At 38.6% G+C, this 18,479-nt stretch overlaps 1 protein-coding gene across 3 annotated transcripts; it reads left to right on the top strand.

Moving 5' to 3' along the window:
* The first annotated feature begins 2,204 nt into the window (after window positions 1-2,204).
* LOC109031769 (uncharacterized) lies at window positions 2,205-15,092 on the top strand. Of its 3 annotated transcripts, none has more exons than XM_019043510.2 (8): window positions 2,205-2,480; window positions 4,062-4,257; window positions 5,997-6,035; window positions 7,461-7,573; window positions 8,358-8,547; window positions 9,655-10,044; window positions 12,278-12,985; window positions 13,898-15,092. In XM_019043510.2, exons 1-8 carry the CDS (start codon window positions 2,365-2,367, stop codon window positions 14,252-14,254), a joined length of 2,109 nt encoding a protein of 702 aa, XP_018899055.2. In that variant the 5' UTR covers window positions 2,205-2,364; the 3' UTR covers window positions 14,255-15,092. The 3 variants fall into 3 exon arrangements, with proteins under 3 accessions (XP_018899055.2, XP_072156325.1, XP_018899056.2); XM_072300224.1 differs by lacking the exon at window positions 2,205-2,480 and adding an exon at window positions 3,065-3,312; XM_019043511.2 differs by lacking the exon at window positions 2,205-2,480 and adding an exon at window positions 3,076-3,312 and having other exon boundaries at window positions 4,062-4,300.
* Window positions 15,093-18,479: the final 3,387 nt, after the last annotated feature.

Below are 18,479 nucleotides of genomic sequence, written 5' to 3'. Positions count from 1 at the left end.
TGTCCTTTCTCTCTCTCGCACTCATTGCTCAGATGCGGCACGTCAAAGGAGCACACTCGGCTTTGACAAGCCGCCGTTTTATCGTCTATCTCTCTCCCACTCATTGATCAGATGCGGCAACCCGCGGCTCGTCAAAGGGACACACACACACTCGCAAATATACAGGCTGGGCCTCGTAATTTGGTCCGCGGTGGTAGTGGCGAGCCCGAATCCGGGTGCCCCGAAAAAGCACCGGAGTGCTTTCCGACCATGAGCCCTGGAAAGAACGGCCGTAAACGGGGACTAAGGCTCAACTTGGATTGGTCCATACGCTGTTTTGTCCTTTCTCTCTCTCGCACTCATTGCTCAGATGCGGCACGTCAAAGGAGCACACTCGGCTTTGACAAGCCGCCGTTTTATCGTCTATCTCTCTCCCACTCATTGATCAGATGCGGCAACCCGCGGCTCGTCAAAGGGACACACACACACTCGCAAAATACAGGCTGGGCCTCGTAATTTGGTCCGCGGTGGTAGTGGCGAGCCCGAATCCGGGTGCCCCGAAAAAGCACCGGAGTGCTTTCCGACCATGAGCCCTGGAAAGAACGGCCGTAAACGGGGACTAAGGCTCAACTTGGATTGGTCCATACGCTGTTTTGTCCTTTCTCTCTCTCGCACTCATTGCTCAGATGCGGCACGTCAAAGGAGCACACTCGGCTTTGACAAGCCGCCGTTTTATCGTCTATCTCTCTCCCACTCATTGATCAGATGCGGCAACCCGCGGCTCGTCAAAGGGACACACACTCGTTCGCAATTACACGCTGGGCCTCGTAATTCGGTCCGCGGTGGTAGTGGCGAGCCTGTATCTGGGTGCCCCGAAAAAACACCGGAGTGCTTTCCGAACATGAGCCCTGGAAAGAACGGCCGTAAACGGGGACTAAGGCTCAACATGGATTGGTCCATATGCTGTTTTGTCCTTTCTCTCTCTCGCACTCATTGCTCAGATGCGGCACGTCAAAGGAGCACACTCGGCTTTGACAAGCCGCCGTTTTATCGTCTATCTCTCTCCCACTCATTGATCAGATGCGGCAACCCGCGGCTCGTCAAAGGGACACACACTCACTCGCAAAAATACAGGCTGGGCCTCGTAATTTGGTCCGCGGTGGTAGTGGCGAGCCCGAATCCGGGTGCCCCGAAAAAACACCGGAGTGCTTTCCGACCATGAGCCCTGGAAAGAACGGCCGTAAACGGGGACTAAGGCTCAACTTGGATTGGTCCATACGCTGTTTTGTCCTTTCTCTCTCTCGCACTCATTGCTCAGATGCGGCACGTCAAAGGAGCACACTCGGCTTTGACAAGCCGCCGTTTTATCGTCTATCTCTCTCCCACTCATTGATCAGATGCGGCAACCCGCGGCTCGTCAAAGGGACACACACACACTCGCAAAAATACAGGCTGGGCCTCGTAATTTGGTCCGCGGTGGTAGTGGCGAGCCCGAATCCGGGTGCCCCGAAAAAACACCGGAGTGCTTTCCGACCATGAGCCCTGGAAAGAACGGCCGTAAACGGGGCCTAAGGCTCAACTTGGATTGGTCCATACGCTGTTTTGTCCTTTCTCTCTCTCGCACTCATTGCTCAGATGCGGCACGTCAAAGGAGCACACTCGGCTTTGACAAGCCGCCGTTTTATCGTCTATCTCTCTCCCACTCATTGATCAGATGCGGCAACCCGCGGCTCGTCAAAGGGACACACACACCCGCGCAAACACGAAAACATTGTTAAATCGCCTTTCACCTTTAAGGATGTAAGATGTGCATAACTTCAATCTTGCTTGCTGATAACAGCCATCTTGTTTGTTTATTTACGGCCCTAAGAGCATCGTGTCAGCCTATTCGCTCGCAACCAATGAAAAACCGGAGCAGAAATGGCCATACTCCGTCTATAAAGGCACTCTACCTCTTTCCGTCTGATACACGCTTCATTATCGAGTTATTTTAAAGAATGTACTTTACCGTGTGAAGAAAATTCCACGTAAAATGCCAACTAAGAACCCATTTGCATGTATTTGCTTCAGCTTGAAAATTGGCGGGAAGCGTGTAAGTAGGAGGTGCCAAATTTTAAATGTAATAAAATTTTTCAGCTTGTGGAACGTCACTTTGGATCTACAATTATTGGATGCTGACGTCACATATTTTTATAAACATTACATTCAACATTCATCGCTTCATCGCTTATCATGGTACTTATCCTTCTAATTTTCTGTTTACATTGCGTATCGCGCGCCCGTTATGAGTCAATCTGAAGATTTATTTGTGATTTTGTAAGCAATTTCGAATGTTACGGCCTTACTTCTCAGTCTCACTATTGGCTGTTGTGTTGGTCAGTATAAATGGTCGCATGCAGCGTTCCTCTCTGTAGCTGTCGCTCAAGTAGCACAGGTCGTCGCCAACACATTTTACAGCAGCAGTACGAAATCCATGCTGGACGGAAAATCAGTTTTCACTCGTAAGACCTAATTATCTCTCTTTAAAGCTTATTTAGTGACCTTCACAAGGAGAACAAAGTTGTCTTTGCACGGAACTAAGTTTCAGCCCTTTTGATGTACGAGCCAACTGGTCGAGGCCAAGCCCGGGGTGTGATTCAAGTGCAGGGATACCAGATTTTGTCCTCATCATGAGAGGAAAAAAACAATCCCTCTTCCTTGTTTTTACCATAGAGTAAAGACCATGGAGTGAAAATGTGACTGTGGAGATGAGACACTCTTCCCTCAGTTGGGCGCTAAATACTATTACCTATAGGATGCTTGCGTTGCTGTACCCTTTTCTTGGAAGTTCTACTAAACCACGTCAAATTTTTATTTCAAACATTATGATACCTCTAGATATTGTATAGAAATATAGGTTAGAGAGCGGGTAAAGTGAATTTCCTAAACTTTTAAATTTCTTGTCAAAAATACCATGAAATTTCCTCGAAGTAACACAGGTCAGATTTTACGTATGTGAAAAAGGTGACCTCTGGATATTCCAACCATGCCTTGGGAAAATCAGCTTGGCCAACCTCTTACTAATTTTCTAAACAGATCTTTGAAGGTTACCTTGAAAGAGTTAGTTTTTCCCTGAAACAATTTGTTTTATATTTGGTTAACAAACAATGTGTCCTCGTTAGATATACGCAAGTATTCCCAGATTTAGAATCCTTGAATGAGAAGTGAAGAGCAGGCACAGATAATCATGATCTTGTGGCACTATATTATCAAAAGTGGGCCCTGTGTAAAGCTGCATCCGACTGCACAGGCCTTCAAAGAACTTGAAACCAAAGAATTTGGTGATTGGTTCAGGTAGGAGCTGAGATATCCCCGGTTATTAACACGCACTATCTCTAACTTGCCACTACACGGCAAAATAATCATAAGGCCTCCCTTCTCATCATTTAGCACTTAGGCATAAGTAGTTTTATCAGGTGCATAAGGGCCTGATTGACAAACAATTAGGGCACCCTTCCCCTTGCCCTCATCGGTCTATTCCATCTTGGCTAGGTACTTGATGCAATTTCATATTTAACCATTCTGGCAAGTGCTGCAAGGTTGGATTTCTAATCTTCACCTGAAAGGCACCAATTCTTAATCCAAGCGTGAAGAATATTTTGTGAAAATGTCAAGCATTAGTGTTGGTTTGTTCTCCTTTGATGAAATATAATGGAAGTAGGGATTTTGAAACACTGCAAACAAGGTACTCGTTCCTGCAGTTTTACTGTTGAGGCTGGCATGTGGTTCATGAAGAATTATTTTCCTGAAAGGAAAATGAGTATTTGAAAATGAAACCAGTTTTTTTGTATGCAAACCTGCAGGTGACACATTTACTAAAGACGTTAGATTATTTCTGTAATGTAAATCTCTCAAATTGAGCAGGAGCTGCATAATAGGAGCGGTACATATTTCTTTGTTATTAAATAATGTAATAAAAAGTCCTAGGAAATATACCAATCGAAGTGATTTTAAGTTGTCTATGGTCCTATAAGAAAATCTATCATTTTGTCCCCTATTTTTCTTTAAATAATATTCCATGGATGTGTCTTTTGGTCTTTCAGGTTTCCATCAGACAAAGAGCTTTGCAAAGCATGGCTAACTAAGCTAAAAATAAAAAACTTTGAGCCGAGCAAGAATAGTAGAGTGTGTTCTTTGCATTTTGAAAAGGATTCTTTCTTTGGCTTTCCAGTCACTCGCAATGTCCTGAAGCCAAACGCTGTTCCAAGTATTATCACTCCTCACTGGATCAAGATTGGGGTGAGCTCATCATTGTCTTAAGGAATTTCGTGCAATTTTAAATGTATGCATAGTTCATACTTAATCATGTTTTGTTATATTTAGAATGGGCCTGTTGCAAACTTTTGCTAGAGCAAAAATAAGAGTTGTTACTCATGGAAAGTGCCTCAAAAATTACGATGAGCGCATCAGCAAAATCTGAAATGCACTCCTTATTTCACAATTTGCATAAGAGTTTTGCGTTTTCTGAGCTTCCCACCTCATTAAGGATACCCCGGCACAGGTAAACATTTCGTCGGAGTCATTCCATCCAACCCCTGCTCACAAGGATACTATGCAATATTCAACATAGCCGATGCCAATCCGCCAAAACACATGTGATGGGACGATGATTTTAACCACCTGATAACAATCTGCGTGTTAACATTCACATTTTTCTTGCATTAAAAAATATCCGCCTTGATTGACCTTGTGTTCTCATCAACTTGCGCGCAAAAGCGTCGGCCATGTTGAGCAGGGATTGAATGGAACGACTTCTCTAATGAAATGTTCATCTGTGCTGTAGTATCCTTTCTGAAGCGGGAAGCTTAAAAAAACGCAAATTCCTTTTGCAGATTGTGAAGTTAGGAGTGCATTTCAGAGTTTGCCGATGCACTCATCAAGAATTTTTGAGACGGTATCTATTAGGGACAACTCTTATATTTGCTCCGGCAAAAGTTTGCAACAGGCCCTTTAAAATAAGTGGCAAAGCCCGATTTTTTGGGCTCTTGTTATAATGGCTCCTTAATCAACATATCCAGTGGTTAAACTTCTGCTACATATGAGCTTGCTAGAAGTTTTTCCAAATACTGAAGTGGCTTTGTCTCCTTGAGTTTGCTCAACTTATCGTAACTCTTGAGACCTTACCGGAGACGTTGCATCCTCCGGACAAATGGCAATCAAAATTGAGGTGACCTCTCCTCCCTTCGAAGATTATTTTGTCTGAAAAATTTGTTTGTTTTCAATTGCCACTATGTTATCTGAGCTCTCAAACACTGCCGTCCTCATGTCATTTGCAATCATAGGCAGTGACAGCAGAGGAGAAAAGTATGAGAAAAGGAAAGCACCTCATCAAGGCATTCTCTGAAGCCTTTAACATTTTTTATATATCGTTGAAAGCAGTTGACAATTTTTTTGATAAGCATTGAAAGACTCCAATTTTACTTAACTTACTTACTTTTACTCCTTGAGGTATAGGAGGAGTGTAAAGGAGCCTCAACATCCTGCTGTGGATCCTTGTGTGGTCCATCATAGAGTGTCTGAGTAAACGCCCCATTTGCGCAACTCAGCAATTCAGGGAAACTCTGCATCCATGAGATATAAATGTCCTCGGTCTCAAGAAGACAAAAATTTTACAGGAGCTTTCATAACACCTCAAGAGGAGTAATTTTAACAATCCTAAGTAACAATTTAAAACAAACTTGGAATTTTCTAAATCGACTCATCAATTTTTATGAATGAAAGTTGATGATAAAAATGTTGTCAAAAGGCCAACTCTGGAAACACATCAGAAATTTGAACACTTGACTTAGTGATGAGTGAGATGAGTTGTCCTGCTATCAGTCTTTTGCCTCTTTTGCTTCTTTTTTTTCTCTTTTCCTAGTAACTTTCTTCCTCCAGCCTAAGCAGTATGATCGTGAGTAAAAATGAAGTTTCTCAACAATATCCTTACGGAAGTTTATTTGTTTATCATATTGTAATAATGGATCTATCTTTTTTAGCATGGAAGAAGTACCAGAGATGAAATGACGGATCTCAAGGTAAGTCTTTGTCTTTATCATCAATCTAAATCAGTTAAAATGATTTTCTGTGCCACACAGATGTTACAAGCATCCACTGATATGTATGATATGAAGGGTTCAAAAGTTAAGGAAAAGCCAGGAAATCTCAAAATATTAGAAAAGTCAAGGAATGTTTATCGGATTACTCCACAACCTAACCCAACTGTGTCTAGAACCCGACCAGTAGTAGCAGTGTGTGAAGATTAGATGTTTTGTCTACAATAATAATATTCCAATGCAAACTGCCTGAGCTGAACAGTTTCATACTGGTGCGCATTAGAGTTCAAAAAATTTATTTTTGACTCTAATTTTAATTTTTGGAATTTCTTGGCTTTGTTTCTCTGCGAAATGGTGTGGACCCAGCACCATTTCTTCACCATGTCTATAATACCTTTATTTTCTAACTTCACAAAAAATATCAAAGAGCACCAGACAGCAACACTTTGCAATCAATCTTAAGCAACAAATATAAAGAAAGTTTGCTTAACATAGGGTGATTCAACGGCAGTGCAACTAGACCCAGAACCTGACCCCCCTTGATTTGGCTCAAAATTGGTGCACAGTGTTTTAACTTCATTCTAAGTCAAGAAGACTGAAATAAATTAAAATAATTCAATTAATTCTCAAAATTTGGGCAAAGATTTTTTTTCTAATATCTTCTATACAAAGGGATAATGGATTGTAAGGGGGAAAATTATTTTTTCCCAGGCTCTTGAAAATATCTTAAAACCTTTCTGGTGTAGCTAGTGACTTTACTTCACTGGAATTGAACTCCTCATTTTGTTTTTGAAGTCCTTGACTAGTTGACTGTTTGACATCTATTATCAATTTTATCCATTTACAAAACTTATTTGCTAATTTCTAAATCGTTTTTCCTGCAATTTTATCCCATGTTCTTATTTTATGTAGGTCTTTAACCATTTAATTTTCATACCTGGAAAAATATTTTGTCTGCAAAAACTAATATCCCAACTTTAAATAAAATTGAAAGAAGAAAAATAAAAAATTGGAGTGACTCATCGTGAAATCATTTTATAAACCTATGAGAAATTATATTTAATCTCCTATTTTTTATCATTTCAGACGGATCTCTGCTTTTAAGGCCACTAACTCATCAATGGGGATCATTAAATGTGATTACTCAAAAGTATACCTGAAGGTATACGTTAGAAGTTACATGAATTATAATTAAGGTGTACATTAAAATTGAGCAAAATTATGGAAGACTGAACTTGCAGCTGGGCGACACATACTGGGGTTAGGAGGATTAGAATGAAATAAGCACCGCCTACTAAAATAAAATGGTGAATGCAGCAGGTTTTTTACGAGTGCCCTAAAGTTTTAGGATTTTAAAATCTTTACCTCATCACAGAATGGTTAAAAGTGTTTCTTCTGTTTTAACAGGCACAAGCAGACGTTTACTGTGCAGTTCGGGGTTGTAAGAATCTTAGATCAAAAATTGATGCTAAGAATAAAGTATCACTGAACAGTCATGGGAAACCAGTATCCTACTACCAGTAAGATCAGTATTTATTTTCAAATTTTTATCGAAATTTTCTCTTGTTTTATTGTGCCTGCTAGATTGGTGTAAGATCTGCATGTTGCTTCAACAGATCGAAAACATGAGCTTCACTTTCTTTTGACTATTAATGCTATCATATTTGTAACCCAGAGGTACAGAAAATGCCCTATTAAGCACTCAGGTGAGTGTGTGAAGATGTCCGAAGACCCCAAATTTGTGGATTTGCCTGAAAATGTGGAAAGTTGAACAAATTTACAATGTTCAAAAGCTAAGCTTGTTTTTGTTCCAGTGGCAGTAGAAAAGTATAATATTAGCGCATTTCTATGAACAGTCTGAAAAACGTGATTTGCTGGAAATTTAAAATATTGAGGTACTTTTTGGGAAATTTCAGTTGAAGGAGTCTCATTTTTTGTTCCCACTCCTGATGGATTGATCCATCACTTAAAAATTATGAAAGGCTACGCAAGTCTTCCTGCAATCCATATACAAGGCTTTGCTGCATTCTTTTTACCGAATGAAAGACATTTCAAAGGTAATGAAAAGATAATGCAAATATAGTAGGATCCTTAAAAGTCTGTTTATGATTTTTCCCTTTTTTTTTATTTTTCCCCTTTGTTGATTGCTCTCCCATTGGAAGCTTTTCTGAATTTTCAGGGTGCACCTTCATCTTTTAATCGTTCTATCATTTTTGGAACTTTTTCTCACCGTCCTGTTCTCCTTTTTTTACATTTTCACATTTTTGAGACCTTTTCACTGGATCGCAGATTTTTTTGTTGCAGATTTCCTGAAGACAAAGAGTTGAGACAGAAATGGATCACAGCAACTGGCCGAAATTTGACTCATTCCTCAATCCAGGCGAGAATGGCTGTTTGTTCGGCTCATTTTGATAAATCTTGTTTTGCAACTGTTGGCAAGGTGAAACTTCTTTCACAAGATGCAGTCCCAACCATTGATCTTCCAATAAGTAAGGTAAATAAGTTAGTTCAACTATTCTAGGAATAAGACTTTTATTGTTTTAGCTTGACTGCTCTAGCTATTAGAATTTTAATTTATGTATAAAAAATTAGTAATCAAGGAGGAGGAGGAAAGATTACCCCTAAACTTTGTCTGAATTGAAATACATTTTTAAATCAGCATACAGGGTAATAACTTCACTAGGTGCCAAAAACACATATAAATGAGTTGAATTAGGCCAGGGCTGCAGAAAGTTCTTAGCCTTCCCCAATTAATAATTTGCTGTTTTCCTAGAATTGTGCCTCTACATAAAACAGTGCGCTTAACAGGTGACATCCCCCAAAAGTAGCCCGCTTAAAAGACTCCGAGTGTATATAACAGCACGCTTAAAAGTTTTCTTCCCTAAAAGCAGCACGCTTAAAAGTATCTTTTCCCACAAGTAGGGTGCTTGAAAGACTTCCAGCAAATAAAACAACTTGCTTGATAGTTTCTTTCCCTAAAAGCAGCACGCTTGAAAAGCATCTAGCTTAAATAACAATAAGCTTCCCTGTTTTTTCCCCAAAAACTAGGGGGAAAAAGTCTTCCTCAATTGTTACAGATTTTTACAGCCTTCCCCAAATCTCCTGGGGTCATGATCGCATGATCGACAACATTCTGCACCCCTGAATTAGGATAAGAAAAGATTACCTCACAACCATTGTTTCCCATAGTTAAAGGCATGAGAAAAATGATGAATGTTGAAGTCTTTCAGAAAACTAGCTCTCCAGAGAAATAATAATTGCTTTTGCACCAGGTAATCAAAGTGCATTTGAATAGATCCCGCTCGTGAATCTGCCGTGTAATGTCTCATAAATAAGATGACAATATGTGGTAGCACTGAGCCTGAGACCCAGGGACAAGTAGAAACTCACTGCTATCCTCTTTGCAACAGTCGGGAACATTTACTTTCATGGATTCAGCATTTTCTGGAACTTGTTGGGCCAGGCTCAGAGATTAAAAATAAACCCCTCGCTCAAAAAATCCTATTAAAGGAAACAGATAATGAAGTGCGGTTCAATCAAACCACAGACACACTCAATAGATTTTAACATTTTTTTCTTTCTTTTTTCTTTTTTTAAACAGCTTTTTCACCAGGAAAAGGAAATACTTTCCCATCAAATTGAGTGTCACAGTAATGTTCAAAATCCAAGCATTACAAAAATAGTGCAGCAAGTCCAGGGCAAGACTCTAACTGGATCTACCGCTGTGAGTCATTCTAATGTGTCATCGCCTCCTGAAATTCTTGCGACAACTGGCTCCTTGAAGTCTCAAGCGCCCATCTTGTCAAAAACGAAGGACCTCTCACCATCACAGAACAATACTCCCATTAATTCTAAAGCACAGACAACTCCTATTAACATGATGATGCTACCAAAGCAACCTGAAGCCATGATGGTACAAAGGCAAGAATCCAACGTTGTGATAAAGAATGACTTGACGCAACCAGTCGTGTTTGTTAAAACTCCTAATAAAGTTAGTATTTTGTTCCCTTTCTGTTCCTACTATCTGTAGTGCATGAAATTAGATGATGAATGGGTCACTAAACCATGAACGAATTTTGACTTGCGAATATAGTTTTCTGAAGGAAAATGACGCATAGAACACGATGCGCACATTAAAAACGCGAACAAGTAACTCAATAACCAAGAAATGCGCAGTTCAAATCGCTCAACTTATACGCAAATTTCAAACGCCCCGGTTTCGTGCCGCACCGAATGATGTCATCCGGCACCAATCAGAAGCGGGCACGGGTTTCCATGACGTCAGTCAAATGTCTATCTACTCTTCGTATATGAGAACAATACTAAAGCCGAAATTATATATTTTGAATTCAAAATTCGAATCTCATTCATATGTTAGCTGTAATAAACAAGCAACAATTCCAAATTGAATTACGTTTTATTTTAACAAACATCAGAGGAAAATGAGAGGAGACTGCGTTATGACTACCGCAGTGCATCAACACCATCAGTTTCCCGCCATTCGGGTGCGTTTGAAATGTCTTGCAGTTTTTAGATTTTTCAAAAGCGATTTCTCCGCGATTTTGGCTCCGTAAAAATGCGGAAAAATCACCACGTTATCTACTCACATAGAACTTTCAGAATATTCAATAAAATAAACAAGGTTTAGTGACCCATTGTTATCACCGGTCAAAAGAAAAAATGAGGTGTCAAGGAGAAGAGCTAACTCTCATTGAAGAAAAGTTTGTATCCCTGGGGAGAGTTCGAGTATCGGGAATATCACCTACACACCCTCAGAAAGGTAACATAGAGCTGCTTTCTGCATGCGATCGCCAATTTTTGTTTTGTTTTTTTACACAAGATATCCCTTCAAGTCTTAAAAAATTGACAAAGAAAATTTCTCTGTACACTTGTGCATAGTTGCAGTCCATAGAATTGAAGCTTTTTTAACGCTCTCTCTGCTGTGACAAATCGCTTTTTGATTTTTTAACTTTTCAAAAGTTATCAACGCGAACATATTTTAACTATAAAAATTCGCAATGCGTTTTTCAAAGGATGGTTAAAAAACATTGCCAGGTGCTGTAATAAAAGGTGACTTCCTGTTATTGATGTAAAGTACAAATTTTCAAATTCTTTTTTCCTTGGCTCTTCATTCCTTCTGTCATACAATGAGGTAGAGGGCCATATCCCCCCTTCTTTTGCAACTTGCATGTAAATAAATCTAATGATAATTTGAATCAATCCTAAAGAAGAACGTCAGGTAGTTTGTAGAGGGTGTGTCAAAAAACACTGAAATAAGGAATATCATTTTGCATTTTATTCATTTAAAATTGAGTTACTTATAGATCGTATTACTGGTCTCAATCTTGAAAGCAAAGTAAACACTAAATGAGTCGAAGAAAAGAGGCCCTCACTCTGCACTTCCCAACCAAAAATGAAAAGATAAAGTAAGATCTCGTTTTGATGCTTCGACAACAAAGCTCATCGCGTCCTTTCAGGAGGCCAGAATGACAATTGTGATCATTTTCCATAGAAAGCAGAATTTGGCCAAATTTTAAGAAACCTCCAAATAGACTCTTCTGGAAAGTTTGCTATGATAAGATAAGACCTTTTTGCAAATCCGGCCCTCCGTGTAATTGAGTCATGCAAAATTGGGCTTAAAAGTTAAGTTTTAAAAAATGAGATAGATTTACCACAGTTCAAAAGAATGAGTTTTGCATCATCTCAAGCAATGAATATCTAAGAATTGCCAAAATTGCCCCACTAGGAACGTTTCAAAGTTGTAAAAGAGACAAAGCGAAACGAACGGAGCAAAAGTTTTGAGGCATTTTCTCTGAAATAAATGTGACCCAGCATCCATGAAAAGAAAATTTCCCTAGAAAGAGAAAATTGTGAAAAATTTACCCTGAAATGGACCAGACTTTCTCTTAAATAATGTTTGTCTCATAAAGTAATTATCATTAATTCATAACTTCGCTCTTGTGCTGGCATCAGCTAACAGCTGATACTGTCCTACACAGTAAAGGCATGGTAGGCGCTGTTGACGGCTTCAGGCACAGTTCACCTCAAGCAATTTTTACTTTCCATGTAGTTTAAATAATGACTCAAATTTTTTACGCTGAGATTGTCTGCTATTGTCTGCTAGCTAAGTAATTTGAACTGGTTTCAAACTTTTATTGCACCAGTTATAATATACCTGTCCCCCCTGATGGTATTTGAAATTCATGATAATTCTCTTCTCACAGGTGATGGTGGTGCCTGCTAAGTCAGTGGCACAGGAAAGACTTGCGCAAATGCCAAATGCATCCACTGTCCACGTGAAGCCTAATTCTTATATCAGCGTACAACCTCCAATCTCAACCGTCCCTGAAGTTCCAAGAGTGGTGCCTGAGCAAGCAGTGAAAAAAATTCCTGACTGCACCTGTCCCACGGATAAATTCTTTCGCGAAGGAGGCAAGCAAATAAGGATTCTCTCCGATCGAGAACACAAATTGCGCAGCAAAAATGCAACAAAAGCACGAATGCTCAAATCGCTTCTTTTAAGTCGTAACCGTTGTGATGAAAAAGCCCGTAGTTTAAAAAAAAAAACAAAAGAGTTACGGAATGCAATTGAGAAGTCAGAAAGAGGTGTTCCTTTAGAGCCAGCTACTGTGAAATTATTCAAAGAAATTTTGCAGCAACACTCGGAACCAATCAATCTTGATGGTCCATTAAGAAAACAGTATGGGAAGCAGATGAAAAAGTTTGCTTCAGAGCTGTTTACAGCATCACCGGAAGCTTATGTGTTTGTACGGGAGGCATTCAATAAACGTTTGCCCAGGTTAAGAACAGTCCGAGCATGGTGTTCAAAGGAACAGGCAGCGACTGAGTCAAATCAGTCGGAGACGGTGGACCAGAATGATTCAGATTTGGATGATGAAGGGACAGAGTGTATTGAATCGTCTGATGAAGAGGTAATAATATGACTCGCCTTTTTAAATTATTTTGCACATCGAACTTTCTAGTTTACTTTTTATTTATCCAGTATTTAATACCTTTTTTTGAACTGCTTTTCCTCCATTTTTCAAATGAATAGCAAATACCTTTCAAAGTTAAGGGAAACGAAAAGACTTCCAGTTGAGTTGAATTCCAAAGTTTAGCTTCCTGAAATGCAGTTTTTAATCTTGTATGCTTTTTATTTTTTTTTAAACCTATCAGTAATTCTTTCTTTTCTTTATTGCAGAAACATGGACATACAAGTGATTAGACAAGGTGGTAGAACAGTCCTGCGTCCACACTCTTCTGCCAGGAAATTGACACCAAAAAATTCCAAAATTTTCTATTAGAGTCAAATATCGTTTTGTCTAATGAGTATCAGTGCACGACTGAGGGGGGGCGAGGGTTGACCTCAGACAGATGCCTTTGAATACTGAGCTGATGTCACGTCTTTTTAGGAGGTCCTTTTAGACCTCATCATTAGATCACACTCGGCAGCGATCCCAGCTTAGCAGCCACCTGGCATTGATACATCGTCATGGATGTCTCACTATGAATCTCTTAGCGCGGTGTGACTCCAGCTTAGTATTCCAATGAAATTGCCTGAGCTGAACGCTCACTCCCCTCAGTCTTGTACTGACATACTCATTAGAGCTCGAATTTTTTACTCAAAACTTTTTGGAATTTTGGTATTTTTTGGTCTTGATTTTCTTGCAGAATAGTGTGGACCCAGGACTATTCTACTACCTTGTTGCTTACTGTCTGGGCCACACTTTCAGTGGATTTTTCCTTGAAAGTGAATAGATGCTCACAAATGTTTAAATGATGTAACATGCAATCTTGAATGAATTCAACTTCATCTTCTGCATGTTTTTTTTTTCTTCTTTAAGGTAGAGGAGTTACAAAAAAAAATCCGGGAAGAAACAAACGTTACCATTGAAGCAGAAACAGACCAAGAAGGAAATATACTCAATGATCCACCAGCTGAACTTGATGAGGAGATGTTCTCTGATCTTGATTCAGATTCAGACTTTGAGATGCCTTTTTCATCGTTGTGTGAGCAAGGACTTTTAACTCCCTTAGAACCCTCTAAAAAACAGTCAAAATTTCCAAGCAAGCCCTCTAATTCACCAGCAAGTGGTACACCAAACAATCAAACAAAAAAACAGGACATGCTTATCAAAATCAACCTATTAGAAAACCCCAAGCTAGGGCCAGGCGTTCGATTTGAAACGTTTGCCATTTAGTAAAAATTGCAATTTTTGCACTGTTAATAATTTGTCGTGTTGCACCGAAGAAACTTTCAATTGTAATTTGACAGTTGTATTGACAATTTTTGCGCTGGAATGGTGTCTGACTGCTCTGAAGTTTCTATTTTTAAAACTGAATCTTAACTGAAGTTTCACTACGGCAAGGTTTTCCTTGTTAGAATGAATTTTATAATAGAAACGTATCAACCAATTACATCACTCAGTCAAAACTAGCCTTATGTTGTAGTAAAGATAAGATAACTTAATTTTTTTGTTCTATTATTGGATTGCACTTAGCAGAAGGGAACCAGCGCGATTACAGTGTGGAGAAATTGTGCATCTTTGTCTGTCAAACTTCCCAGAATAACAAATAATTTTTGTTTCTCCACCAAAAATTACAATTTCTAAGGAAAATAATTTTGTAAATTTTATTTTTGTACATGTATTTAGTATTTTTTCAGGACCGTTTTGAAAAGACTGTAATTACGCTGGTTCCCTTCTGCTGAATGCGATTTGAGTCTCGCAAGTAATGGTTATGGTTCCCATCACCCATATTTTTTAGCTCCTATTTATTTTAATGCCCCACAACTGCGATGTAGAAAAAACTATCCTACTCCCTACAACCTCTAAGAGATTTGACGCTTCGTGAAAGATGAGAGTTTTCAGGGAAAAAGTGATTTTATTTTATTTTTACCTAAATACGCTCGAGCATTCAAGTTATTTAATTCTGAGAAATCCTAATCTTTACTCTGAGGAAAAATTGTAAAATATCTACTGTAAATATTGTAAACTTTGATGTTGATTCATTACAGATCTGTTATTTTTCAAGAATCTACTCACCAATTTTTCCTTCTTTTCATTCCCCTCCCATCATTATTAAAGCAACAAGTCAGCATTGATATTCAAAGAAACAGCAATGAATCCACACATGGCAGTTCCTGCAAAATTTTAATTTCACTCTTTCCGATCTAAGGCTCACATTTTCATGCTGAAAACGGTAAAAAACCTTCGTTTCCTACCATCTCTTGGCTCCCAGTTTAAGAATATATCTGTTAGCGTTAAAGTATGTAATCCGTTAATGTATACATTAACTAGTTAAAGTATACATTAACTGAAACGGCCAGTTAAAGTGTAGAATTTTTGTGGGTTGCACACTTTAACTAGTTATTCTATAGAATAACGGGCGGCTCACAGGTAAAGTGTGAAAGTCACAATTGAATCAAGTCAAATTATCAAAACAAAAACAAACGGCTATTCATGATGCACGAACTGAATGTCCGTTATAAAAACATTTCTCAAGCCCAAGTTAAGATTTTTTAGACTTTAGTGAAACTTGTCAGGTAAAAGAGAATGTCATGAAAAGGGGCATTGTTGTAAAACCTATAATTTTTCCCCACATAAATAGTCGCTGTCAACTAGATTTGATTGATTTGCAGTCGCAGCCCGATGGTGAATTCAAGTTTATTTTAAATTATCAAGACTATCTTTCGAAATTCGTCAGTTTGCGAGCTTTAAAGACAAAAACAGCAGATGAGGTTGCGTACAACTTGCTATACATTTTCACGATTTTTGGAGCCCCAGCAGTATCACAGTCGGACAACGGCCGGGAAATTTGCAATTCAGTGATAGAGTGTCTGAGGGAAATGTGGGCTGAATTAAAAATTGTGCACGGTAAACCGAGACATAGTCAGGGTCAAGGGAGTGTAGAGAGGGCAAATCAAGACGTCGAGAATATGGTCTTTGCATGGTGTAAAGACAACGGAACAACGAAATGGAGTCAAGGTCTGAGATTTGTCCAATTTCAAAAAAACAGGGCCTTCCATTCGGGTATCAAAAGGAGCCCTTTTGAGGCGATGTTTGGATGTCCTCCGAAAGTGGGGCTCAAAGATTCCTCTTTTTTTATACTTTAACTGACACGTCCCAGTTAATCTATGAATTAACTAGTTATTCTATGAAATAACTAGTTAAAGTGTGTAATAAAAATTTAATTACACACTTTAACTGGCTGCTTCAGTTAATGTATACTTTAACTAGTTAATGTATACATTAACTGAATTACATACTTTTACGCTAACATATCTACTCAATAATATAAGATCATCAGAAGTAAAATTTTAAAAATTTTAAAAAACTCACTAGTCAGCGAAATTACAGCAAAATTACCGTCCGACGCGCGTTTCGACCCGTTGGGTCATCATCAGGGCGCGACTGGCATGATCTTCGGATATGCGGCGGTTGCTGTGTTTTCCTTTGTTTTCCTTCATCTGGCAACAAGGAAAACAAAGGAAAACACAGCAACCGCCGCATATCCGAAGATCATGCCAGTCGCGCCCTGATGATGACCCAACGGGTCGAAACGCGCGTCGGACGGTAATTTTGCTGTAATTTCGCTGACTAGTGAGTTTTTTAAAATTTTTAAAATTTTACTTCATTTTAAACGTGACCTAGTCTGGTACTTTTTAAATTTTTTAAATATAAGATCATCCGAGTTTTGTTAAGCACATAATACCTAAAGCGCTTTGCACTTCAGGAGGTTGAACCGCAAAGCAGTCAAGGGGCATTGTCCCCTAGTACATTAGAAAAAAATGAAAACATCTGTCCAGTTTCTTCCATCTTGGTTTTATCAATTGGACGTATTTCTGTCAAACGGACCTAAGCGCCATAGGGTGAGGAAGGTAAAGGGGGCTTGGATTGGCGGCAGAACCGGACGTCAGGATCATTCCGTCCTATGCTCTCAATGCTTTTCCATGGCGCTTACTTCCGTTTGACAGAACGCGCTATCTGGCATTCTAAATTCCTCAAAAAGAACTTAAATTGGCGCTTCGTTCCATTTGACAGAAATACGTCCAATTAATGATATGAACATTTACACTGGTTGCTCCTTGTAAAACAGGCATGAAACCAAGGTAAAAGAAGCCACAGTATACACCAGGATACATGTGGATAACTTCATAAACGTTGTATTTTGAGAGACAATATCTCCATTAATATTGAACGGAGAACTTTGGTATTTGAGCGGATCTTTTTTTTTACCAACGATAAGCTTTTAACCATCAAAATACAATTCTGTGAATTGCTGAATATGTGGTTTTGTTGACATGATCCTTTGGCCCATAAAAAATGGAGGGCTGTAGAATGATTAAGAAGAAAGAGAGGATTCTTTAGAAAAATGGAAGCTATTTTATGTACAAAACTCAGGATAATTTACATACTTACATAATTAGAGTCGAGGCTCAAATTAAATAACAAAAGAACAGAACACTAATTAGCACTTTATAAGTCAATAAATAGAACTAAAACAATATTTAGGAAACAATTGGAAGCTTGAAAATAAAGGCAATGATTCTTCCAGTTCAGAAAATCAAATTGTGAAATCTTAAAAAGGAACACCCCCTTCATTAAAAGGAAAAGGTTCTTAAAGGTAGTCTTCGTTGAATAACTCCTGAGATAATGACCTGACAAATTATCTTTTAATGAACTTCAAGAAAATGTTATGAACTTGGAAATATTGAGACAAAGACCAGACCAGAGTAGATCTATGACTGCTTTTTCGTACTTATTTCCCTAACATTTTCCAAGAGGTTTGACAGGCCAGCACCACATTTAAGCACAAAGTTTCTATGTTAAATGCAGGTGTCTTAGCGTTACACTGTTCACCGTGCCCTACTTTCACATCACCAGTAACGAGGCGCAAAAAGAAAATAAACATTGAAAAGAAATACTTTTATGATGAAGAAAATGTTTTGAAACTATGCTTCCAATGCAAGGCACTCAGTGTCATCATAATTTTCTAGTCTGGTCACTGACTGTAACCAAAAATACATACATAATAAATTTTGGTGTACAGATTTTAAAAACCGTTATTAATAACAAACACATCCTGAAAAAATGAAAGTAAAAATACATACTTTGACTTCATGAAGAAAAGAGAGGAAGAGCAGAAAATAATTGAAGCAAATGAAGTCTAAGTTCTACTTATTGCAATATTGTCATGAAATGTGTAATCTCAACATTTCAAGGCACAATTGCACCATCTAGAGAGCTTTTTTAGTCACAGTTAAATATTAGTATAACTAAGTCAGCAAAACATAACTTCAAATAAAATAATTTAACTGCAAGAAACATGTTACAATATCTGATCACTGGGGCTAATTTGAACAATTCTTTACAGAGAAGTCTCGTCGATACAGAAACCATAATAATCTGTTACATTAAAAGATGA

Source organism: Bemisia tabaci, chromosome 4 (assembly GCF_918797505.1).
Source record: "Bemisia tabaci chromosome 4, PGI_BMITA_v3".
Lineage (NCBI taxonomy): Eukaryota > Metazoa > Arthropoda > Insecta > Hemiptera > Aleyrodidae > Bemisia > Bemisia tabaci.
Note: the sequence above shows the minus strand (reverse complement) of the source record. Positions and strands in the feature narration are given on the sequence as shown.

What these genes read in the sequence shown, in the direction of transcription:
- LOC109031769 (XM_072300224.1), top strand. Translation starts at nt 3,176, where the DNA reads ATGAGAAGTGAAGAGCAGGCACAGATAATCATGATCTTGTGGCACTAT. An exon ending in ATGAAATGACGGATCTCAAG is followed by an intron (nt 6,036 to 7,460) that starts GTAAGTCTTTGT and finishes CTGTTTTAACAG; the next exon opens with GCACAAGCAGACGTTTACTG. An exon ending in TTGAATCGTCTGATGAAGAG is followed by an intron (nt 12,986 to 13,897) that starts GTAATAATATGA and finishes TTCTTCTTTAAG; the next exon opens with GTAGAGGAGTTACAAAAAAA.